Source organism: Schistocerca serialis, chromosome 1 (genome assembly GCF_023864345.2).
Source record: "Schistocerca serialis cubense isolate TAMUIC-IGC-003099 chromosome 1, iqSchSeri2.2, whole genome shotgun sequence".
In the NCBI taxonomy this organism is placed as follows: domain Eukaryota; kingdom Metazoa; phylum Arthropoda; class Insecta; order Orthoptera; family Acrididae; genus Schistocerca; species Schistocerca serialis.
In genome coordinates this window covers 679,900,661-679,923,640 of record NC_064638.1, presented here as the reverse complement: position 1 = coordinate 679,923,640, position 22,980 = coordinate 679,900,661, and the positions used below count along the sequence as shown (strand labels likewise).

At 39.8% G+C, this 22,980-nt stretch overlaps 1 protein-coding gene across 1 annotated transcript in view; it reads right to left on the bottom strand.

Moving 5' to 3' along the window:
• Nucleotides 1–22,980, bottom strand: part of LOC126480306 (RNA helicase aquarius) — a 346,791-nt gene that overhangs the window by 4,750 nt on the left and 319,061 nt on the right. Inside the window, exons 23-26 of the mRNA XM_050103855.1 lie at nt 20,308–20,479; nt 20,005–20,175; nt 17,810–18,007; nt 12,043–12,219 (exon numbers count right to left, since the gene is read on the bottom strand). Of these exons, the coding sequence (XP_049959812.1) occupies nt 12,043–12,219; nt 17,810–18,007; nt 20,005–20,175; nt 20,308–20,479 (718 nt within the window). The remainder of the gene's footprint in view (nt 1–12,042; nt 12,220–17,809; nt 18,008–20,004; nt 20,176–20,307; nt 20,480–22,980) is intronic.

The following is a 22,980-nucleotide window of genomic DNA, read 5'->3' as shown; positions in this document are numbered from 1 at the left end:
TACCTCCATGCACACTCCCCAGAATCCGAATAGACCACTTGCGGTTTTTCAACCATGGGATTTGACCCACTGGGGTAATTTGTCTTTGAAGGTGCTGTATCCATGTTGATTTAATTGGACTGGGTTTGTGACTGAAATTGAGATTTCAGTCTGGTTAAGCTCAGAGTTCCACTTCTGAGTTTTATAGATCAGCCGCCACTAACATGTGGAACAGACGCTGTAGGGTTACCGCCACTAACCTTTGGAACCGTCGTGCCCTTTGTCCAAACAACCTTGGACGATAGCTTTTATAGTATGGCAAAAAGCGAGGTTGCCTCTTCCGCCAGTTCCGCCGTACCGATGATCTTCATCTCCGCCTTCACTGCCGTTGAGGTCTACACCGTGTCCCTGGCAAGGGGCCCTCATGAAGTACTATCACCCGGGCCAGGTGAACCAAGGTTTTTTTTTATGAGGTGTTACTCCTCCCCCTCCACCTTTTTCAACCGGGCTTGGGACCGGCTATGGCAGAGTATACCAGTACTGTATCGTATCATTTTTGTTTTTTTTTATTATGGCATAATGCCATATGTGCTATAAGTTGAAAACATGCTCTTTTGAAATACAGCAAACAGTTGAAACTATCCAATAGTATCTTTTAAAGACACCAACCATTTTCTCCATCAGCTCTCTACAGTTCCCATTCCTTTATCACCCTACATGCTGCTCATCACTGTCGATGCCACCTCCCTCTACACTAACATCCCCAATGCTCATGGACTTGTCACTACTGAACACTACCTTCCCCAATACATGAGTTACTCCAAACTTACAACCTCCATCTTGCTCACCATGACAAAATATATGATCACTCACAACTATTTCTCCTTTGAAGGGATCACCTGCAAACAAATCGTGGTACAGCAATGGGCAGCCGCATCCTATGAGAACCTGTACACGAATAATCTAGAGGAACCCTTCCTAAACACCCACAATCCAAAACTCCTCACCTGATTGAGATTCATTAATGACATATTCATAAGGTTGAGGACACACTACCCACATTTCTCCAGAACTCCAAACCTTCTGTCCCATTCACTTATTCATTTCACCTGGTACTCATCAACTCAACAAGCCACCTTCCTCAATGTTGACCTCTACATACAATCACCACTTCTGTCCATGTCAAACATACCAATCACCAACAACACCTCCACTTTGACAGCACCTACCGTACTACACCAAGAAGTTCCTTCCATACAGTCTCCCACCCAGTGTTGTTGCAACTGTAATGACGAGCAGTCCCTCTCCAAATATGCCAAGGGTATCACTGAAGCTTTCACAAACAGAAATTACCTTTCCAACCTTGTCCAGAAACAGATCTCCCATGCCTTGCCTCTCCAATCACCCATCACTTTTCACATACCCACTACTCAGCCACAAAGGAGCACTTCTGTCATGACTCAGTACCATTTAGGACTGGAGCAACTGAATTGTGCTCTCCACCAGGGTTTCAACTACCTCCCTTTGAACCCTGAAATGAGGGATATCCTCCCAACATTGGTCATCTGAGCCCACCAATCCTACATAAGATTCTTGTCCACCTCAACTCCAGCATACTCTCAGCACCTTGTCTCATGGCTCATATCCATACAATAGATCTAATTGCAAGACCTGTCCCACACATCCCCCCACTACCATCAAATCTAGATCTGTCACAGGCATCTCCTATCATATCAAAGGCAGCAACCACTGTGCAACTTTCTACGTGGGCACAACAACTAAGGCAACCAAGAAGCTGTCAGTCCACTTGAAGGACCACTGCCAAATTGCAGCCAATAGACAGTTGGACCACACAGTTGCTGAACATGATGTGCTTCACTTTAATGACTGGTTCACAGCCTGAAACATCTGGATTCTTCCTGCCAAAAACAGTTTTCTGAATTTTGCTGGTGAGAACTCTCCTCGCAACATATCCTTCATTTCTGTAACTTGGCTGGCCTCAGCTTTCGCTAATCCCTGTCCTCCATCTACCTAACCCCTTCTATGCTCCCATGCTCCTACTCCTGAACTACGTACACATTCTATACCACCATCACACCTACATAGTCCTTTCCTATTCTGCACTTTTCTCTTCCCCCCACCCCTGAACCCCTCCCCCTCCATCACAGCCCCGTCACTGCATACAGCACCCCTATCCTGTCCTCACCATGTCCGTTCATGCTCCCATAGACAGCACAGCATCTTACCCTACTGCTATCCTGCTATCAATCCGCCTCCACGTCCCATGTGTCCCCTCTTACCCCCACCGCCGCCCCATACTCTCATCACACAGCGCCCAGCAGACTGCTGCTCATATCCGATGTAGTTGGTCCCCAGCACTCTGAGACAGTGGCCACGTGTGTTGTACTTGTGTGAATATTTTCTATTTCAAAAGAAGGACATTGTTTGAAAGCTTAATTATTTTAGCAGTCTTTTTAATTGCACCTGTCTGTGATTCAACTGTGGTGCGTAGCAATCTACCCTTTCCATTGTTTAAGTACCCTGCTTACTGTTATTGGACAGGATTAGACCAAATACCTAATTTAGTTAGTTTAGACAGTTACATTTTCCATAGATCATGTGAACGATTCTTTAATCAAAATGATATGGAATGGGTCAGTTTACAGGATATGTATACATGATTAGTGTTAACATACATTACAGTTTTTTGGTCCTGCCCATGCAACCTCCTCCTCCTTTTTTTTTTTTTTTTTTTTTTTAACCAGTTTATCATAGGATATTTATCTATGGGATGTGGGGAGTTGTCCCCGAAAAATGATTTTAAATTAGATTTAAAACTTGCTTTGCTACCTATCAGACATTTTATGTTATTGGGCAAATGATCAAAAAAGTTTTTTGCTGGATATTGAACTTCTTTCTGAGCCACTGACAGCTTTAATAATGGGTAATCAATGTCATTTTTTCATCTGGTGTTGCTGGTATGTACATCTCTGTTCTTCTCAAACTGTGATGAATTATTTATGACAAATTTCATTACCAAATACAGTGTGTTCGAAAATTCCTGTTACAAACTTCTAGGACTTGTAGAGGGGAGTGAGTATGTAATCAATGTCTGGAAATGTACCGTTTCCCTTCTATGACAGTTTCAAGTCAAATGTGTAACTCATCCACTTCTCCTTGAGGAACTGAATTAGGCATGTTGCAGAACGATTATTAGGTAACAATTCAAAAACAAACATAACAAAAATTCATTTTTTCACTTAAGCACATTTGTTTCTATTAACACTCAAAAATTAGATGTTTACAGTACTCCAAAACAAAAAATAGCATACCATACTGTACATACGGAACAGTACTGATGCATTCTAACAGTGGGTTGATGTGGTGACCACCAATGTTGTTATAGACAAGTATCTATGAAGCAGGTTCTTGTACGCTCTCTCCTTCCACTTGGTCTCTCTTCAATTTCTAGTGAAGTGACCAGAACTTGTGCCAGCACATCTTCCTCTGTTTCTGCAAGAATTAAACTTTGCATATGACCCATAAGAAGTAGTCCATAGGAGTTAAATCCAGTCATTGTGGCGGCCAAACAGTTGGAACACCTTGGCCTATCCATCTTTCACCATATCATCTGTTGAGATGCCTCTGAACCACATGTGAGAAGTGAGGTGGAGCACCATCATGCAGAAATTGCATTGCCTGATGGACATTCAGTGGCATAGATCCCAAGAACCAGGTTTAATATTTTTGCAGGAAGATGAAGTATGAAGGAGCAATCAGCTTGAGTGGAAGGAGGTATGACCATTCAGAATACCTGTCCACATGTTAATACCAAACCAGTGCTGAAACCCCTGAACATGTGTGGTACGAGGGTTTTCATCTCCCAAGACATGTCTGTTTCACGAATTAAGAAGACAGTTCGTAGTGAACTCACATTCATCTGTGAACAGAACTCAATGTAGAAATGGCTGTGTTGATGTCGCAGTGCAGGAACCATATGCCATAGGCAATGCATTGTGGAAAATTGGGTAGACCAATAGCATGTACCCTTTGTAAGTGGTACAGATGTAGTTGCTCAAGCACACCGTCCCACACGATACTGTGAGTAACACCCATTGTACATGCAATTGTTTGAGTGCTTAACAGGTCTTCTTCAGCATGATACACTACATCTTCTTCAAATTCAGGCCATTGCCATGACGCCCTCTCATGATGAAGGTAACTGTTTCTCAAAGCCACTGCATAACTGGGGAAAAAGTTTGTGTAATGGCATGCTGCATTGCAGAAAGCATTCATGATACAGCCAACTATCAGTGCTTCCCTTACGTCGAGCTTTGCTATACACAACGAGCACGTCTGAATACTCTGAAAATGTGTACCAAACTATGTTTACTGTATCAGATATGCATACGCATTGAATAGGTCTCACAGCAAGACAAACATTAAGTGACAGTGAGTGATTACCTGATGTGGTACACGTCATCCTGTCTACAATATTGCGTACCAGGACAAGTAACTCTGAGACCTTTCTCTTTCCCTCAGCAGACATGGACGCATTACACACACGACTACAGTCTCAGGCAACTGAAACCACACTGTGGTTATAGTTGCCTGAGACTACAGTCATGTGTGTGAGTTGCGTTTGCGTGAGTGTTTATGTGTGTATACTGTTGATATAGTTCAAAACCGATTGCTTAATTCCTTTTCCTTTTTTTTCACCACAATATATTTTACACATTTACCAACTGATCCATTAAATCACAAATCAGATGGCAAGGTAGAGAGAACTGTGGCTACATTCAGTCAACAGATGCAATTTCCACTCTGCTCCCTCCATAAAAAATCAGCACTGAACTTATTTCTCAGTATGTATCAGACTAAGCCAGTGAATGAGTGCAGCAGAGTTACTACATGACAGACAGCATTTAATGTATTTGTGCACTTAATGTTACCTTTTGACTCAAAATAATTTTTCCCTAGTTGGTCTAGGTTCAGTAGGTACACCACAAAATGAATACAGCAATGGGAAGTGCTTGGTAGTCTGTACATAATGGGAGGAGTAAAAGTAACAGCTCACTGTGTAGTTGAGTCACAGAGTTATCAGTAGGCACATATGTAAGACTGATGATGTTCTATAGAGCATACTACACAATACATATACACATTCATGTGCACGAACACGTACTACTACATGGTTACACTGCGCCAGTCAATTACATTTAAATGAAAAATTTTGCGCTTCGCAAAACGAAAAAACATAGTATCCTATATCAGTGAGTCACTGTTGGAATCAATAAACTCATAAAAATACCTAGGCATAACACTTTGTAGGGATATGAAATGAAATAATCACTAGGTTCAGTTGTGTATAAAGCAGGTGGCAGACTTCACTTTATTAGTAGAATACTAGGGAGTTCTAAAATATCACTCAAGTGTGTGGGACCTGTACCAGATAGGACTAACAGGGGATATTGTATGCATATAGAGAAGGGCAGCACGAATGGTCACAGATTTGTTTACTCTGTGGGAGAGTGTCAAGAAATACTGAAGGAACTGAGCTGGCAGGCTCTTGCAGATAGACGTATCACGAGGAAGTGCATTAACGAAGTTTCAAGAACCAGCTTTATATGATTACTCTAGGGATATACTACATCCTTTACATATCGCACACAGAGACAGTGAGGATACGATAATTACTGTATGTACATAGGCATTCAAACAATCATTCAACCTGTGCTCCACACATGAATGGAACAAGAAGAACCCCTAATAACTGGTACAATGGGACATACCTACTGCCACATAGCTCACTGTCATTTGCAGAGTATAGATATAGATCTAGATTACACCAGACTACAACTCAAATTGATTGAGGGGCTATATCAGCAGAAGTGTGTGAGAAAAGAGTGGAAGGAACAGTGGCTGACAGCTGGGACATAGTGGCAGCAAGTGCACAGGGTAGGAACGTTGCATCTGTGAACTTATTCTGACACAGGCTGAGAGAATTGTGTGTGGTATTCAGTGACTTGGAGCAGTGAACTGAGAGGGGAAGATGGAACAAAAGAGGAGGGATACTGTGGACAAGATGGTTTAAGTGCAGAATGAAGTGAAGTGGGGTGCTTGGGGCAAGGGTGAAGGTGGGTGTGGGACAAAGCTATCATAAACTGAGGGCTAAAAACAAGTGTTGAATGGACATTTCCCATCTACATACTTCAGAAAAGTTAGTGTTGGTAGGAAGGATACAAAAGGCAAGGGTTGTGAATCACTTACCAATGTTGTGCTCAGCAGTGTGTTCTACTAATGAGTGGTCAGCTCTGCTGCTGTTTGGTGATGGACATTCACTTGAATGGATCACTTGGTGGTGGTCATGCCCACATAAAAGTGTGTGCAAAAGTTACACCAGAGATGGTATCTGACAGTACTGCTTTTACAGGTATCCTACCTCTGGACAGGATAGGACTTGTCTGTGACATGACTGAAATAAAATGTGCAGGATAGTTACAAAGGGCAGATCTTGCACCCTGGGTCTTCCACAGGCCTATGGACCATGTGACAAGGGGCAAGGGGTTGAGAATAGGTGTAGCATAAAGATGGACCAGCAATTTCTTAGAGTGAATGGTGCCAGAATACCACTTTGGCAAGCGGGCAAGCGACAGGGGTGGGAAGGATTGTGGGTAGAATGTTCTTCTGAACTGTGACCCTCAGTTTCATACAACTAATTTGTAGAACATATACAACTGCCCCCCCCCCCCCCCCCTGAACCATGGACCTTGCCACTGGTGGGAAGGCTCGCGTGTCTCAATCATACAGATAGCCGTACTGCAAGTGCAACCACAATGGAGGGGTATCTGTTGTGAGGCCAGGCAAACATATGGTTCCTGAAGAGGGGCATCAGCCTCTTCAGTAGTTGCAGGGGCAACAGTCTGGATGATTGACTGATCTGGCCTTGTAACATTAACCGATACGGCCTTGCTCTGATGGTACGGCGAACAGCTGAAAGCAAGGGAAACTACAGCTGTAATTTTTCCCGAGGGCATGCAGCTTTACTGTATGGTTCAATGGTGATGGCGTCCTCTTGGGTAAAATATTCCGGAGGTAAAATAGCCCCCATTTGGATCTCCAGGAAGGGAGTACTCAGGAGGACGTCGTTATCAGGAGAAAGAAAACTGGCGTTCAACGAATCGGAGCGTGGAATGTCAGATCCCTTAATTGGGAAGGTAGGTTAGAAAATTTAAAAAGGGAAATGGATCGGTTAAAATTAGATATAGTGGGAATTAGTGAAGTTCAGTGGCAGGAGGAACAAGACGTTTGGTCAGGTGAATACAGGGTTATAAACACAAAATCAAATAGGGGTAATGCAGGAGTAGCTTTAACAATGAATAAAAAAATAGGAGTGCAGGTAAGCTACTATGAACAGCATAGTGAACACATTATCGTAGCCAAGATAGACACGAAGCCCACACCTACAACAATAGTACAACTTTATATGCCAACTAGCTCCGCAGATGACGAAGAGATTGAAGAAATGTATGATGAGATAAAAGAAATTATTCAGATACTAAAGGGAGACAAAAATTTAATTGTCATGGGGGACTGGAATTCGATAGTAGGAAAAGGAAGAGAAGGAAAAGTAGTGGGTGAATATGGAATGGGGCTACGGAATGAAAGAGGAAGCCGCCTGGTAGAATTTTGTGCAGAGCATAACTTACTCATAGCTAACACTTGGTTTAAGAATCATGAAAGAAGATTATATACGTGGAAGAGGCCTGGAGACACTGGAAGGTTTCAGATAGATTATATAATGGTAAGACAGAGATTTAGGAACCAGGTCTTAACCTGCAAGACGTTTCCAGGGGCAGTTATGAACTGTACAATAAAACTGAAGAAACTGCAGAAAGGTGGGAATTTAAGGAGATGGGATCTGGATAAACTTAAAGAACCAGAGGTTGTAGAGAGTTTCAGAGAGAGCATTAGGGAACAATTGACAAATTCAGTGGAAAGAAATACAGTAGAAGAAGAATGGGTAGCTCTGAAAGATGAAATAGTGAAGGCCACAAAGGATCTCGTAGGTAAAAAGATGAGAGCTAGTAGAAATCCGTGGGTTAGAGAAGAGATATCGGATTCCATTGATGAAAGGAGAAAATATAAAAATGCAGTAAATGAAAAAGGAGGACAATTGTCTCAAAAATGAGATCGACAGGAAGTGCAAAATGGCTAGGCAGGGATGGCTAGAGGACAAATGTAATGATGTAGAGGCACATATCACTAGGGGTAAGATAGATACTGACTACAGGAAAATTAAAGAGACCATTGGAGAAAAGAGAACCTCTTCTATGAATATCAAGAGCTCAGATGGAAAACCAGTTCTAAGCAAAATAGGGAAAGCAGAAAGGTGGAAGGAGTATATAGAGGGTTTATACAATACTTGAGAGCAGTATTATGGAAATGGAAGAGGACATAGATGAAGATGAAATGGGAGATATGATATTGTGTGAAGAGTCAGACAAAGCACTGAAAGACCTAAGACGCAACAAGGCCCCGGGAGTAGACAATATTCCATTAGAGCTACTGATAGCCTTGGGAGAGCCAGCCATGACAAAGTTTTTCCATCTGGTGAGCAAGATGTATGAGACAGGTGAAATACCTCCAGACTTCAAGAAGAATATAATAATTCCCAGCCCAAAGAAAGCAGGTGTTGACAGGTGTGAAAACTGCCGGACTATTAGTTTAATAAGTCATGGAAGCAAAATACTAACAAAAATTCTTTACAGACGAATGGAAAACCAGGTAGAAGCCAACCTTGGGGAAGATCAGTTTGAATTCCGTAGAAATGTTGGAACATGTGAGGCAATACTGACCCTACAACTTATTTTGGAAGATAGATTAAGGAAAAGCGTACCTATTTTTCTAGCATTTGTAGACTTAGAGAAAGCTTTTGACAATGTTGACTGGAATAATCTCTTTCAAATTCTGAAGGTGACAGGGGTGAAATACAGGGAGAAAAAGACTATTTACAATTTGTACAGGTACCAGATGGCGGTTATAAGAGTTGAGGGTCATAGAAGGGAAACAGTGGTTGGGAAGGGAGTGAGACAGGGTTGTAGCCTATCTCAAATGTTATTCAATCTGTATATTGAGCAAGCAGTAAAGGAAACAAAAGAAAAATTTGGAGTAGGAATTATAATCCATGGAGAAGAAATAAAAACTTTGGGGTTTGCCAATGACATTGTAATTCTGTCAGAGACAGCAAAGGACCTGGAAGAGCAGTTGAACGGAATGGACAGTGTCTTGAAAGGAGGATATAAGATGAACATCAACAAAAGCAAAACGAGGATAATGGAATGTAATCGAATTAAATCAGATGATGCTGTGAGGATTAGATTAGCAAAGTAATAAAGTAATCTATTACTTTGCTATTTGGGGAGCAAAATAACAGATGATGGTCGAAGTAGAGAGGATATAAAAATGTAGACTGTCAATGGCAAAGAAAGTGTTTCTGAAGAAGAGAAATTTGTTAACATCGAGTGTAGATTTAAATGTCAGGAAGTCCTTTCTGAAAGCATTTGTATAGAGTGCAGCCCTGTATGGAAGTGAAACGTGGATGATAAATAGTTTAGACAAGAAGACAATAGAAGCTTTTGAAATGTGATGTTACAGAAGAATGCTGGAGATTAGATGGGTAGATCATGTAACTAATGAGAAGGTACTGCACAGAATTGGGGAGAAGAGAAATTTGTGGCACAACTTGACTAGAAGAAGGGATCAGTTGATAGGAAATGTTCTGAGGCATCAAGGGATCACCAATTTAGTACTGGAGGGCAGCGAGGAGGGTAAAAATCGTAGAGGGAGACTAAGAGATGAATACACTAAGCAGATTCAGAAGGATGTAGGTTGCAGTAGGTTCTTGGAGAAGAAGAAGCTTGCACAGGATTGAGTATCATGGAGAGCAGCATCAACCCAGTCTCTGGACTGTAGACCACAACAACAACAACAACAACAACAACAACATACAATTGCAACTACAAGAACTGTGTTTCATTGAACTTTATTGTATTTGATCAATTTATATAATATGCTGTGTCTGCCAGGACTCAATAAACTTTCAGTGGCAGTCCACCTTTGTACTGAACCTATGAGGGTTGCTCAGAAAGTAATGCATCACTCTGCCGAAAACAGTACTACGAATCCGAAACATTATGTACGTGTTATTTGAAGTCTCCTGAGTGAGCACGCTAAGTTTCCAGCATTTCTGACATATAGTGTAACTGCAGGACAGTTTCAAAATGGTGTCTGTAAGTCATGTATGTTAAGAGGCAATGTGCCATCATTGAATTTCTCACTGTAGAGAAAGAAACTGTGTGGAATAATCACAAATGTTTGTGCAATGTATATGGAGCACCTGCTCTTGACAGAAGTACAGGTAGTCACTGTGCATGGAGGGTGAGGTTGTCAGAAGGTGGATCAATGGAGCTCCACGATTCGCAGTGGTCAGGGAGACCATCCACGGCTGTCACACCTGACGTGTTGTAGTGAGCTGATGCTGTCACTAGCCATTAAAGGATGCCATTCATGGAGGATGGTGAGGTGGTGATTCACACAGTGAAGTGCTGGTTCCGCCACCAGGGCAAGGACTGGGACTGACAGGGCACGTATACCCTTGTTTAGTGCTGGAGGAAGGCCATAGAATGGGATGGAGATTATGTGAAAAAATAGGGTGTGTAAATAAAACACCATTCTTTCGTGTGTGTAAATCTAATTATGTTCAATAAAGAATTGTGGAAGGAAAAAAAAAGCAGTACTTTACTTTCTGGGCAACCCTCGTAAAACATGAAATGTTTATCGTACATACTATACTTACAATGAAAGCCTCAACAAAGGTCAGCATTAGATTCTAGCCATTTTAAACCCTGCTGGAATTGACACTAAAGATCTTTGAATTTAACTCTGAACACTAAGCACTAAACATGCATCTTATTTCTTCATATGACTGCACTAACATACCAACATTGAAACTATTACTATGCAAAGCATAATATAAAGCTTTTCATAGTGTTGCTTAGTAGAACAAATTTGTCAGTATTATTGTGGAAACCACCACCACATGACTTTCATAATATAATCTGATCACTGTAGTGAATACTGCCTGAAATCGACATCATACTTTCATTTAAAGATATATTTGCTATAATTGCTAATGGCGGTAATGTTTCTAATGACATTAAATCAGATTAGTGTACAGAATGTGGTTGCAAAATTTCATTGCTCCACGAATATTGCATGACTCCAGACTGAATATTGTCATACTGGTTTACATACTGAATAACGTAAAATAAATTTCTTGAGCTATCACCAACAGTCTTTGGCACTGGCAACAGGAATAAAAATACTGACTGGATCTATATCATCTAAGTAGGAACTTCCTGGAAAGTTCACAGGTTTTAAACTCCAAACTATTCTTGTTTCTGTGTCTGTTAAACATGCACTTTCTGTGAATCACAGAAAGACATTTACTTTTTTTTTTTTACTTTTATAATGAAACACAATTTTCTGGCCAATCAGTTTTGCAGCAGCTGATAACTGACAATTTATGGTATAATGGAAGCATGTTCTCCTGTTACATTAAAAAGACAAATTATTCAATCTTGTTGCTTCTGGTCTGGACAGAGGCTTCATAATGCATTGAAAGACAAATTGAGAAAGCTACCACTACATTCAATTTAATGTATGTGTGATTTCACTTCCATTTCCAATAGGTTCTACTACATACAAAATAATAATGGCAATAATGACAATTTTCTTAAGTGTTGCAGAGGGGAAAAAAAGGGGGGGGGGGGGGTTAGTGACAATATTTATGCACACTTCTAGTATTCTCAAGTAGTATAAATTACCATCATGCTCACTTATTAAAATATTTTCTAAAAACATATCAAAATCATTTACTTTTACAGTATACCTAACACCAATTAATGGGCTTCTCCCATGATTTATTATTCAAACACAAACATTTTCGGCTATATATTTTAAAGCATTTGCTGAATACACAAGGAATGCTGAAACACTCACATAAAAAGCAGACTTCAAGGCGTGAACTTTCTGTATGTAAAAATCATATACAAATGTGGCCATCTGTGCCATGTCTGCCATCTCAACAGGAGTTCCTGAAGGTGGTTGATCATTTGAACGCTGAGTTGGATAGGTCTCATGTGGAGCCAAGTACAGCTTCAACGGCCTCTGCATAAGCTGTAACACAGAAGATGAATATTCAAGATAAAAGCGTCAGTTAGTCTATCATATTTTTCATTGTGAATCATGTAAATGACAGTAGATATCTTTTTGCATTTTCAACACAAACTTTGAATCAATGTACTGCATAACCTTTACTTAAGAACAAGCTGGCTATTAGATTTTTCATTTTATACAGACCTATGAACAACTGGATTAGTCACACTTAATTAGCAGTGTCTAGCACCCCTCTTCACACAAACAATAACAGTGAAATATCCTGGTAAGTATTCCAGGAGAGTGTTGGGGTGCCATCAAGGTTCCTGTCATACTAACCACTGCCAATACTCATAGTTGAAACCAAGCTGCACACCTAACATTTGGTGGTATGGAAGATGTATTCAGTAAAATTGCGGTAAGATTATCTGAAGGCCAATGAATGCACCTCAGCATCATGGAGTGCTCCTCAAACAATTACAATATAACCTGAAAGTGCAGTTATAGCTTAATAGCTTCAAATGCTAGTAGTATTCTGTACAGATTTTCCATTCTGGATCTGGAAGCACAAATGGGGAAGTTTTATTGTAAAAGTAAGAGTCTGTATTAGACAAACTTTACCCATTAAATATTTGTAGTGAAAATAGAAACAGATAGCAAACATATCACGTCCTTTACATGGTGGTGCTTCATCAGGATCATATGATTTCAGCTTACCTGGACTTTAAACAGGTGTATTCCCGCTGAAAGGTCTACGTTTGTCTGAGGATCAAATGGAACCAGAGATATGATTTTGATTCAGGCAGTTTATTGAATGAAGGTGACTTGTGGTCTTATTGTTGCTCTAAAGGAGAGTTGTGGATTTTGGAATTCAGTGGCAGCTACACCGAAGACAACGGTGGTAAGTTTATAGTTTGACTGCTGGTTTTCAGGCTGCTTATAAATAAGTGACTGAGTATGAGTTGTGCGGTGGGGTAGCATTTAGTAGATGACAGAGCAGAATCACTTGATGCTCTCAGAACCTGTAATTAGTACTCAGATATTTGCAAACCATTAAACACGATACATGCAACACACAGAGCATAGCAATAGCTACACAGGATGGAAGAGGACTGCTCTGTTAAAACCTGACTGTCACAGGGACACTGGCAAACACAGCAGAGCCTCACACCTGATGCAGTGGGCCTGTCAGGTGCCTCAGGCTCCACTCTGCTTAGTACAGTACATCTTTCGATGGTATTTTTGTAATACAATCACAGTCACATTAAGCTTGCTGACATAACACATATACTGTGGATGAATGTGCCCTCTAAATGTGGTCTCACATTGTTGAGGTATTACCAGTTTAGCCTCGGTAGCAGTTCTGGCTTCTTAAATCTTTTGCTGTAGATTTCTTGCAGTCCACTGCCATTGTCACTTTGTCATTGTCAGTTGTGTCCACAAATGCATTCTTTATCAAAAAACTCCTATAATGCTGGGTAACCAGTATTAAAATTTTATTCTTCTGACACCATCAGGTTGTTGTTCATCACTGAAACTTGTGGTTTTTTAAGTTTACAATGTCACACAATCCCAATGATAGATGCTACAAGATCCATTTGATTGAAAACCATTCATATCAGTATTATGTGACAAAGTAAATCTCACTGTTCTTACCGAAATATGAATTAGCAGTCAATTTTAATAATGGACATAGAGCGATGATGAAATTTCTTAAGAATTAGCAATAAAAACTCTGCTGAAGGTGAAGTTGCAAAAAAAAAAAAAAAGTCAATATGTTGATCAAGATACAGTACCTGATTTCACGTACACCAGCGTAAACTTAATCAAAAAATACAAATTAATTCATAGTGCTGCACTGTACACTGTACTAAATAGAGTGGACTGTCTGGCCGCCTGTGGGCCCACAGTGTCAGGTGTGAGGCTCTGCTCTGTCTGCCAATGGCCTCATGGCTGTCAACATGTTAATATGTGATTTGTGGACTATTTGACTTCTAAGAGTTCCAGTATTATTTAAACACACAGTGACAATGTATTTAATTCATTAAACAACAAATTTCAGGCTGAAGGTAAAATCTTCTGGGTTGTTAGGCCGCGTCATATTTTCCCTAAAATAATTGATGTTTCGACCCTTCTGCTGGGATTTTATTCTGGATATTCTGGTATCCAAACTGCTAGAACACTGTCAGAGACCAGTGTTGTGTTCTCTTATAAAGGGGAGTTTTCCTGCATTTGTGATGGAGAAGTGGGAATATTGGTTTAAATTCTTGTAGCTACCATTGGTGGGCCATCGTCATAGGCTAATACTCCCACACTGCTGCAGAAGAAGGCGTGTTATTGGCTTTTGCATACTATTGGCGGTCCATCATAATCGGATAGAAAGGCGCTATTCCACACTTATGCTGGATAATGGTTATTGGTTGAAATTCCTCCTACTGCTATTGGTTGGCAGTCATCATTGGCTAGATGAGAAACGGACAGAGCAAGAGAGGGGGAATGTTTACTCAAAACATTATTGTCCACGGAGGTGACTTGCAACACATTTTTTATGTTGCTTGCACATTGTGGATGCATATTCACTTCCTTGATGGCAGAGAGCCATGATGCCGGAAGCCTGTAGCCATCCTCTCTATTGAAATTACATGAATTCTTGGAAATTTCAACCATTTCTCGGACCTTTCTTCTACAAGTGTTTATTTCCTAAGCCAGCACATGTACGTTATTACAATCAATGTCAGAGCCACAGTTCTCATTATGTTCCGCTGCTGTCGATTTTACATTTTGTTTTAGCCATGTGTGCTGTTCATGTTTCTTAATGCATTCTTTAACAGTTCTTCCCATTTTGCCTACATGTGCTTTGCCACAGCCACATGTCACTTGATAGACTCATACATTGTGGAGGCAATCAGGAGCATCCGTTTTTGGTGGAAAAAATCTTTTATTTTGTTTTGGCTACAGAAAGATGTCTGGATACTGTTTTTCTTTAGAATTCTGCTTATGCGCTCATTGACCCCAGAAATGAACGGTAATGTAATGGAGTGAGAAGGTGGTTCCTCGTCATTCTTATTAGTGTGATTAATAAGCCCTGTCAATTGAACAACTATTATAGCCATTTGCCTTCAATGTCCTCCTTAAAAAAATTGAACTCTGATTCCAAGTTGTCGTCATTGCTGACATGGAAGGCACATGAAGACAGAGTGTTGAGCACTGCTTGCTTCTGGGTTGGGTGGTGGTGCGAAGTGGTATTTAAATACCTATTTGTGTTAGATGGATTTCTATACACTCTGCAACCTAGAGTTTTACCATATCTTCTGTATACCACCACATCTAGGAATGGGAGACTGCCTCACTCAACCTCCAAGGTAAATTTCATTCAAAAATTTATGGAATGTAATAAGTTCTTCGCTGTGTGGCAATATAACACGTGTATTGTCCACATAACGGAGCCAACAAGAAGGCTTCAAAGGAGCACTACTTAATGCATGTTGCCCAAAATGTTCCATAAAAATGTCAGCTCAACTGACGATATGGCTGAGCCCATAGCAAGGCTGTCAGCTTGTTCATAGAATTCACCATTGTATTTAAAATAGCTCGAACAAAGACATAATTCAATTAAGTCACAAACATCTGGAGCAACTTTCTTCCTTATGGTCTCCATTGTATCTGACATTGGGATATTAGTAAATAACAATGTTACTTAGAAACTAACAAGAATGTCACATGCAGATATCTTCGCTGTGTATATAATACCAACTAGGTGTGTCTGTTTACCACATACATGACGTGCTCAAAACAACTGAGTTGGTGAGTTAGTCCCACTGATGATAGGCCTCAAAGGAATCAATTCGTTATGTATCTTGGGTAATCCGCACATTCTGGATGAGACACATAATCGAGCTGTTAGATTCATTGTAATAGACCTGTCCAATCTGGAGTCTGATATCACGTTTTTTCACTTTCAGAATGATTCTGTTTGTCAGATCACTTTTTAACTTGCGATACACAGGATAAGCTCGTAGTTGTTCCACCTTCACAGCATCCAAAACAATGGTAGCATTCTCCTCTCTTGTTCTGCCTACTTCGCATCTAGCCAATGATGACTACCGACCAATAGCAGTAGGAGGAATTTCAACCAATAACCCTTCTCCAGAATAAGTGTGGAATAGTGCCTTTCTATCCGATGACGATGAGCCACCAATAATATGCACAGAGTTTAGCCAACAACGCCCTGTCTTCTGCAACAGTATGTGAATATTAGCCTATGACGATGGCCCATCAATGGTAGACACAAGAATTTTAACCAATACCCCTACTTCTCCAGCACAAATGCAGGAAAACTCCCATTAATAAGAGAACATGACATTGGTCTCTGACAGTGTTCTAGCAGTATAGGACACCAGAAGATCCTGAAGAAGATCCCAGCAGAGGGGTCAAAATGTTGATTATTTTAGAGGAAATATGACTCGGCCTAACAACCCAGAAGATTTTGGCGACTCCATGTTGTCTTGTGCACTACGACCAGATAACAGGTATACTTGAAAAAAGAGACAGCATTGGTCGTATATTTTTTACTAATGCAAAATCGATTTTCTGTCACTGAGTGACCATCTTCAGTGCTATATTGTATAACTTAAATTGGGATGCACTGTTGTCACTAAGCTTACGGCAATCACATAGAGTCTATGGTCTCCAAAGTGCTAATCTGACTCAGATTCATGTAAGCAGGAAATGAAACTGATTGAATATTAGGAATCAAGTTGTTCGTTCATAACTGGAGCGGTCAGCAGAAGAAAGTGCTAACCCTCAGTTTAGTAAGGATTAGCCGGCTCAAGTTATCTACTGTATTTTCAAATACACCGCATGCTGGAAATAACTAGTTCCATATGTTTTGCTAGATAATTCTGTCTACTATATAAACTGTTTGGTCTTATTGTATTTATGTTATTGCCATTGAATTTAGTTCACTATATAACATGCAGTAACTTAAAATACTTATATGTGGCTTAGCACTTTCTTTTACCAAGCCCTTCAATTTAGAACTTTCCTACACTTCATTCAATAGGAAGGAAATTACCAGGCCTGAAAACATACATTTGTCCATTCAGTTGCAGGATTTGGTGATTGCATGTAATTTCATGATATTTACGTCTTTTGAGTTGTTCACATATTAACCAGAATCAAGTCCAAATTCAGAAACAGCGTTGTCAATGAAGTACGACATTTACACTTGAAAGTACATTCATCACCAACAGCAACATACAGCCAGGATGGAACAGTACTGAAGTCCTGGATGAAGAGGGCTGTTATTTACACAAAAATCAAATTTTCCAGAATATGCAAACTTAAGAAATTTCAGGAAGCATCCAGAAATGATAAATATGAACTCCTGGATGGAGAGGGATGTTATTTATGCAAGCATCATATATTCCAAAATATACTAACTTAAAAAATTTCAGGAACCATTCAGAAATGACAAATAAAAAAACAAATAAGTGCTGGTGGTTACGTTTGAACTGGTGATCCAAAGTGAACTAGCAACTGATATTAAGCAGTATGCACACTTGGTACTGGACAGCTGACCCATGTAAAACAGTGACAAGACAACAGTTACCTGACTAAATGCTGGAGTCAGCTCAAAACAATTCTTGAACAGTGATGCTCTTGCAAAGACATACAAGCCAAGTCTCGCTCGTGACATTGCAACAACAAGACGTCGCACATCACGTAGATGTCCCACAGCTCGTGTACGCACCAAGGATAACAAGATGTAATCATTTTGCTGTCCCTGATATTTATCCACTGTAGTCACCTGAAATTATAAATGCATTAAAATGTGTGAATATCCATTTTGTGTAGTAATAAATGCTCTTTCTAGTGATTGAATGATGAGTATAACTTATATTTTACAGTTTCTGCTGAAATACCACAATAGTAATAAATTATTTTTGTCTTACAACACCTCTGTTGTGCATCACTACACTATTCTGAAGGTCCATACCTAGCCAAGCAATACCTGCAGACTGTGTTTACATCTGACAATACACGACTAATGTATAATCCTACCAGGCATATTTTGTTGTTGATATTGTTAGTTTGTGTTTCTGCAATTGACAACGATTCTATTTCTGCCGAGTACAAAAACTATCCACTTACCTCCAGAAAAGTTACATTCATATATAAGACAGAAATGTATATGTAAATGAAACTGCAATGTCACTACACAGTGCCATTATGGTCACAAACCAAGGTGAATGAGCAACATGTTCTGTCTCTCTTGTCATAATTTTTCCTTGCCATACACTTTGGCTGTTCTCTCATTGCTACTGGCAACATTATCTAGGTGCTGCAAGAGAAGATCATTTCTGTTTTTTTATGCTATCTTGAAAACTGATACACAGACAAGTGACAGCAATGGTGTACCTTCTCATCCAGTATGGTAAGTCTCCCCGGACCCGCAGTTCTGGGTGACTTTCCTAAAATCTATCTCTTTTCGTAGACATCTACAGTACTTTTCCTTCACCCTCCAAAAGCCTGCCAATCACAACAGTCTTTTATGTGTGTGTTCTGCCACCACTTGGGGAGTAGATTTTTTGTCTATCCAATTACATAATTAAATAACATTAGGCATGTTTTGTTACTACCAGTATCACACATCATGAACACCGCTGTATCAATTTAGCTATCCCCAAATACATGGTAACATGAAAATTATCACTAAAGGTTGAACTCATACCCCAAAACACAGACAGACAAAATACACAGAAGATGCTACAGACAATTGTGTCATGAGTTTCTCTTCAGTTTTCTGCTGAGTAGTTCCTCACAGACCAATCCATTTCTGAGTGTACACACTACTATAGTAAACTTCTTAGAGAAGTTCTGCACTACTTGCATATATGTCAACATGTGTGAGCCTAATATCAAGGGGAGCACAGAAAGAATAAGGCTTATGAAACTAAAAATAAATTAATAAAAACAAAACAATAACCAAAATAAAGGCAAACAAGCATTACTTTGCACATCTGTGAAATCAAAATCAGATTCTGGGTAACATTCAATATAAAGGATCTATTACCCATGACCTGAACATGTCTGCTACACTGAAACCAGCTGTCTGTGACAGGCATGAATATTAGAGATCCTATCTGGCATGCTTTAGCTTACAAAAAATGATCTGCCACTATCCACAAACTTTCTCTCTGGGCAAAATTCCACATAATTACTGGTTTCGAAACTCTGGTATTCTGTGCAGAGGTGTTGGCAATTCATCACGCATATACTATAATTCTACAACAAGTCATTTCATTGATAAATGTATGCAGTCCCATATATTGGTCATCTTAATCAAAAACGGTTTAGAATTACACTCTTCTCTTACTATTTGCAGTGTCCTTTCACTGCAGCAACCTATGACAAATAACACCTAATAAAAGATAAAGTTCTGCTGCACTTATACATAATACAAAATCTAATTTGGATTCCATATCATCCTAAGCTTTCATGTTCAGCAACTTCAATTACATCTTCTGTGCCAAATTTTCACTTCAGAGCAATGACTAAGTGGGGTTCTATGGTGTAGCAAGGGCTTTTACATTCCCTACTTTCATGAACGATTTTACAAAAACAAAATTCTGAATTATATTGTTCTCTTGTCTTTTGCAGCATTTTTATGAGTAATAACAATTGACAGAATAGATGGTTTCAAACCAGCAACTCATTTTACAGATAACACTTTCACATGGTCTGATATGATAATAATAATAATAATAATAATAATAATAAACGTTAAAATTTTAGAATTTATACCTTGTGCGGCCGCCCGATAAGTGGATTTGTCGCACATCGTATATTGACCACATCTCTGATTAGATGTTTCTGCCCATTGTAGGTTGTCAGAATAGAAATCTTATGTGCAGGATAACCAAGAAGTCTCATATACATAAAGACAGCTACACAGTACTCAGCTTCAGCAAGATTCTGTGAAAAATAAATAATGTGTCTTAACAGAATCACAGAAATTTCTACTATCTTTAAAGCTAGTATCACTTATTACACAAGAAAAGAAAATGTGTAAAAGATTACACATCTGAAAACTAATGACTTTAATACCTGGTAAAAGTATGGGCTCGGTTCAGTCTCACCAACGCCATTGAAGTCTTCCACATTAATAAGCTGGAAGTCGAACCAAAATCCAGGGTTTGCCACTCTGTATTCTGGCCATGTCTCCACATGTGCAAGATTGCCAAGCTTCTTATACCGCCAGTTATATAGGTTACAAATACTGCCAAAGAAAATGAACATTAACACAGTAAGGTTTATTTCAATGAAAATCAGTGAGTCTAGAAAAACAAAAGTAGAATAACTGAAGATTTACAAAACCCCCATGAAAGTAATTTCAATGCTTAAGCTTAGCGGCAGTATGATGACCTGTCCTCACAGTTATGAAACTAACTATTTAAAGATTACTAATTCTGACATTTTGCAATTGATTGAATTCTACCGTTATGTATGCCAGCTTAAAAGTGCTCCTGTAGGAGCACAAAGAAGGTGAATACGCTCTCTTTAAAACACTCGTACAGAAAAGTGGGGAACCAGCTGCCTCAATCCTCATTCTGCTGCCCTCGCCAAAAATTTTGCCATGTGAACATATTCAAGCTCTTTTAACACAGAATGTACTAAATCCTTTTACCCTGTCACACTCTGTACTAAAGACTTCACCATTCAGCATCTCCCTCCCCACCCCCCCCCCCTCTCTCTCTGCCCCTCCCCCACCATATCCTTTTTCTACGACTGGCTCTTTCTCCTGCCTGTCTCTCCCACTGACACTGTCTTCATCACTTTCTCTTGCTCTTCCTTACCACTGTCCCCTTCTCTGTCAATTTACTGCCGCCCCATCCCACTGCCACTGTCTGTCCCATTCTTTCTCTCTCCCATTGCCACTATCTCTTTCTTTCCCACTTGCAGTCTGCTGTATTTTTCTTCAACTACAATTTCTCTTTTCTACACATGTCCTTGGGGATGGTTTGCTTGGTGTTTTGACCTCTAAATCAGGAAACTTTAACACGTGGGCTTAGGGGATGAGCGAAAGTGGGCAAGTTTTTTCCCATTAAACTTCGCTGCTGTGGGGCATACAGATCCCCCCTACCCCAAAGCCTGTGTAAGGTCTCCATTCATCTCCCTTTTTTGCCTCCACTGTCTCCACTCTCTTTTGCTCCCACTGCTACTATCTCCATCCATCGCTTTTTCTCTTTTACTGTGACTGTCTCTCACTGACCACCATGGCCATCATCACCACCTTTCTCTTTGGCTCTCTCTGCTATTGTCTTCATCCATCTCTCTAATCTTTCACTGTCACGTTCTCTCTCCCACCATCACTGTTTCCTCTTTCTTTTTCTCCAACTGGCATTGTCTCTTCTCTCTTCCACTGTCACTGTCTCTCTGCTAATCTCTTTCAGTACAGAAAGGGCGAATACGGTTGCACACAAAAATCTTTGATGAAGAAGGCTGAATAAGGACTGAGGCAGATGGTTCCCCACTTTTCTATCAGAGTATTTTTAAGAGGAGCATATTCTTCTTTTTGTGCTCTGACAGAAGTACTTTTCAGCTGGTCTGCTTCTTTTCCTTGTTACACAAGGGTCAGCTGCTTATACAAAACAGGTTCTGAAGGGCAGTAAAGTTTTGACAGTTTATTTACACACTTCAACACATATAAACAACAAATAAGTATGCGTAATATAAGATTAATACAAAATTGTTCCCCATCCAACACAAGCTTACTTTACACCGCTTTACATAAAAATTCACGGAATTTTTAGGCTACACCTACAATATACAAAAAAATTAGTTGTTTGATTGGCAAGTACAAAGAATTTCGTATGACAAAATAATTTTTGTAAGGCACTTAGGCCACCATGTGGTACCATCGAATTATTTCAAGTTGACACAACCTATATAGGCACGAAGTGCCCATAATACGGAGACAGTACATCATAAAATTCTATCGATGAGTAAAAACATTGTTTGGTGAACTCAGAACCTTCGTGATGACCCCAGAATCCTTGCCATGACTTTACTACATCAGTTAAGACTACATTTACTCCTCAGATTGTAAATTTTGTGCATATTTTACATACATAAGTATGGTAAATTTGAATCTCTGGATCTCGGTGACAGGTAATAATACTATAAAGGTTTCAAGGTTGCCCAAGATCATCATCTTAATAACACATGGAAAGATTTTGATGATTTTTAATGAATAGGAATTAAAGAAGTGGCCATCCCCACAATCGATGTTCTGGTAACCAAAAATCATGGTTTTTCGGGGAGGGGGTTCTAAGGAACCACCATGAAAAAATGGTGCTTTCATAAGCTGCCTAAGGCCCACACTAGGCCACACCTAATGTAAATGAATCAACCAGTTTGTTCAATTTGCCTGGACTGGAGAAAGTGTGTAGTGTTTACATTTTGACCTTGTAGTGTTTGATAGCTACAGTATGCCGCTCTTCCATTAGGTATATAAACAGTCGCTAGAACAAGGACTATCCAAAACACTTGACCCCTTAGCTCTGTGATCAATGGAACCTGAGGTACGACCCTTGAAAAATCGCATTTTTGAGGCATTTTGGGACAACACAAACACACAAATTTCAGTGAAAAATTCCCATGGTTTTTAAAATGTCGGGTTTTCAAGTGACATTCCTTCGAACACAGCACAATAGCCCAGAATATTTTATTAATTGTAATTGAAACCCTCTACAGCATTTTAAGCATGATTATATTGTC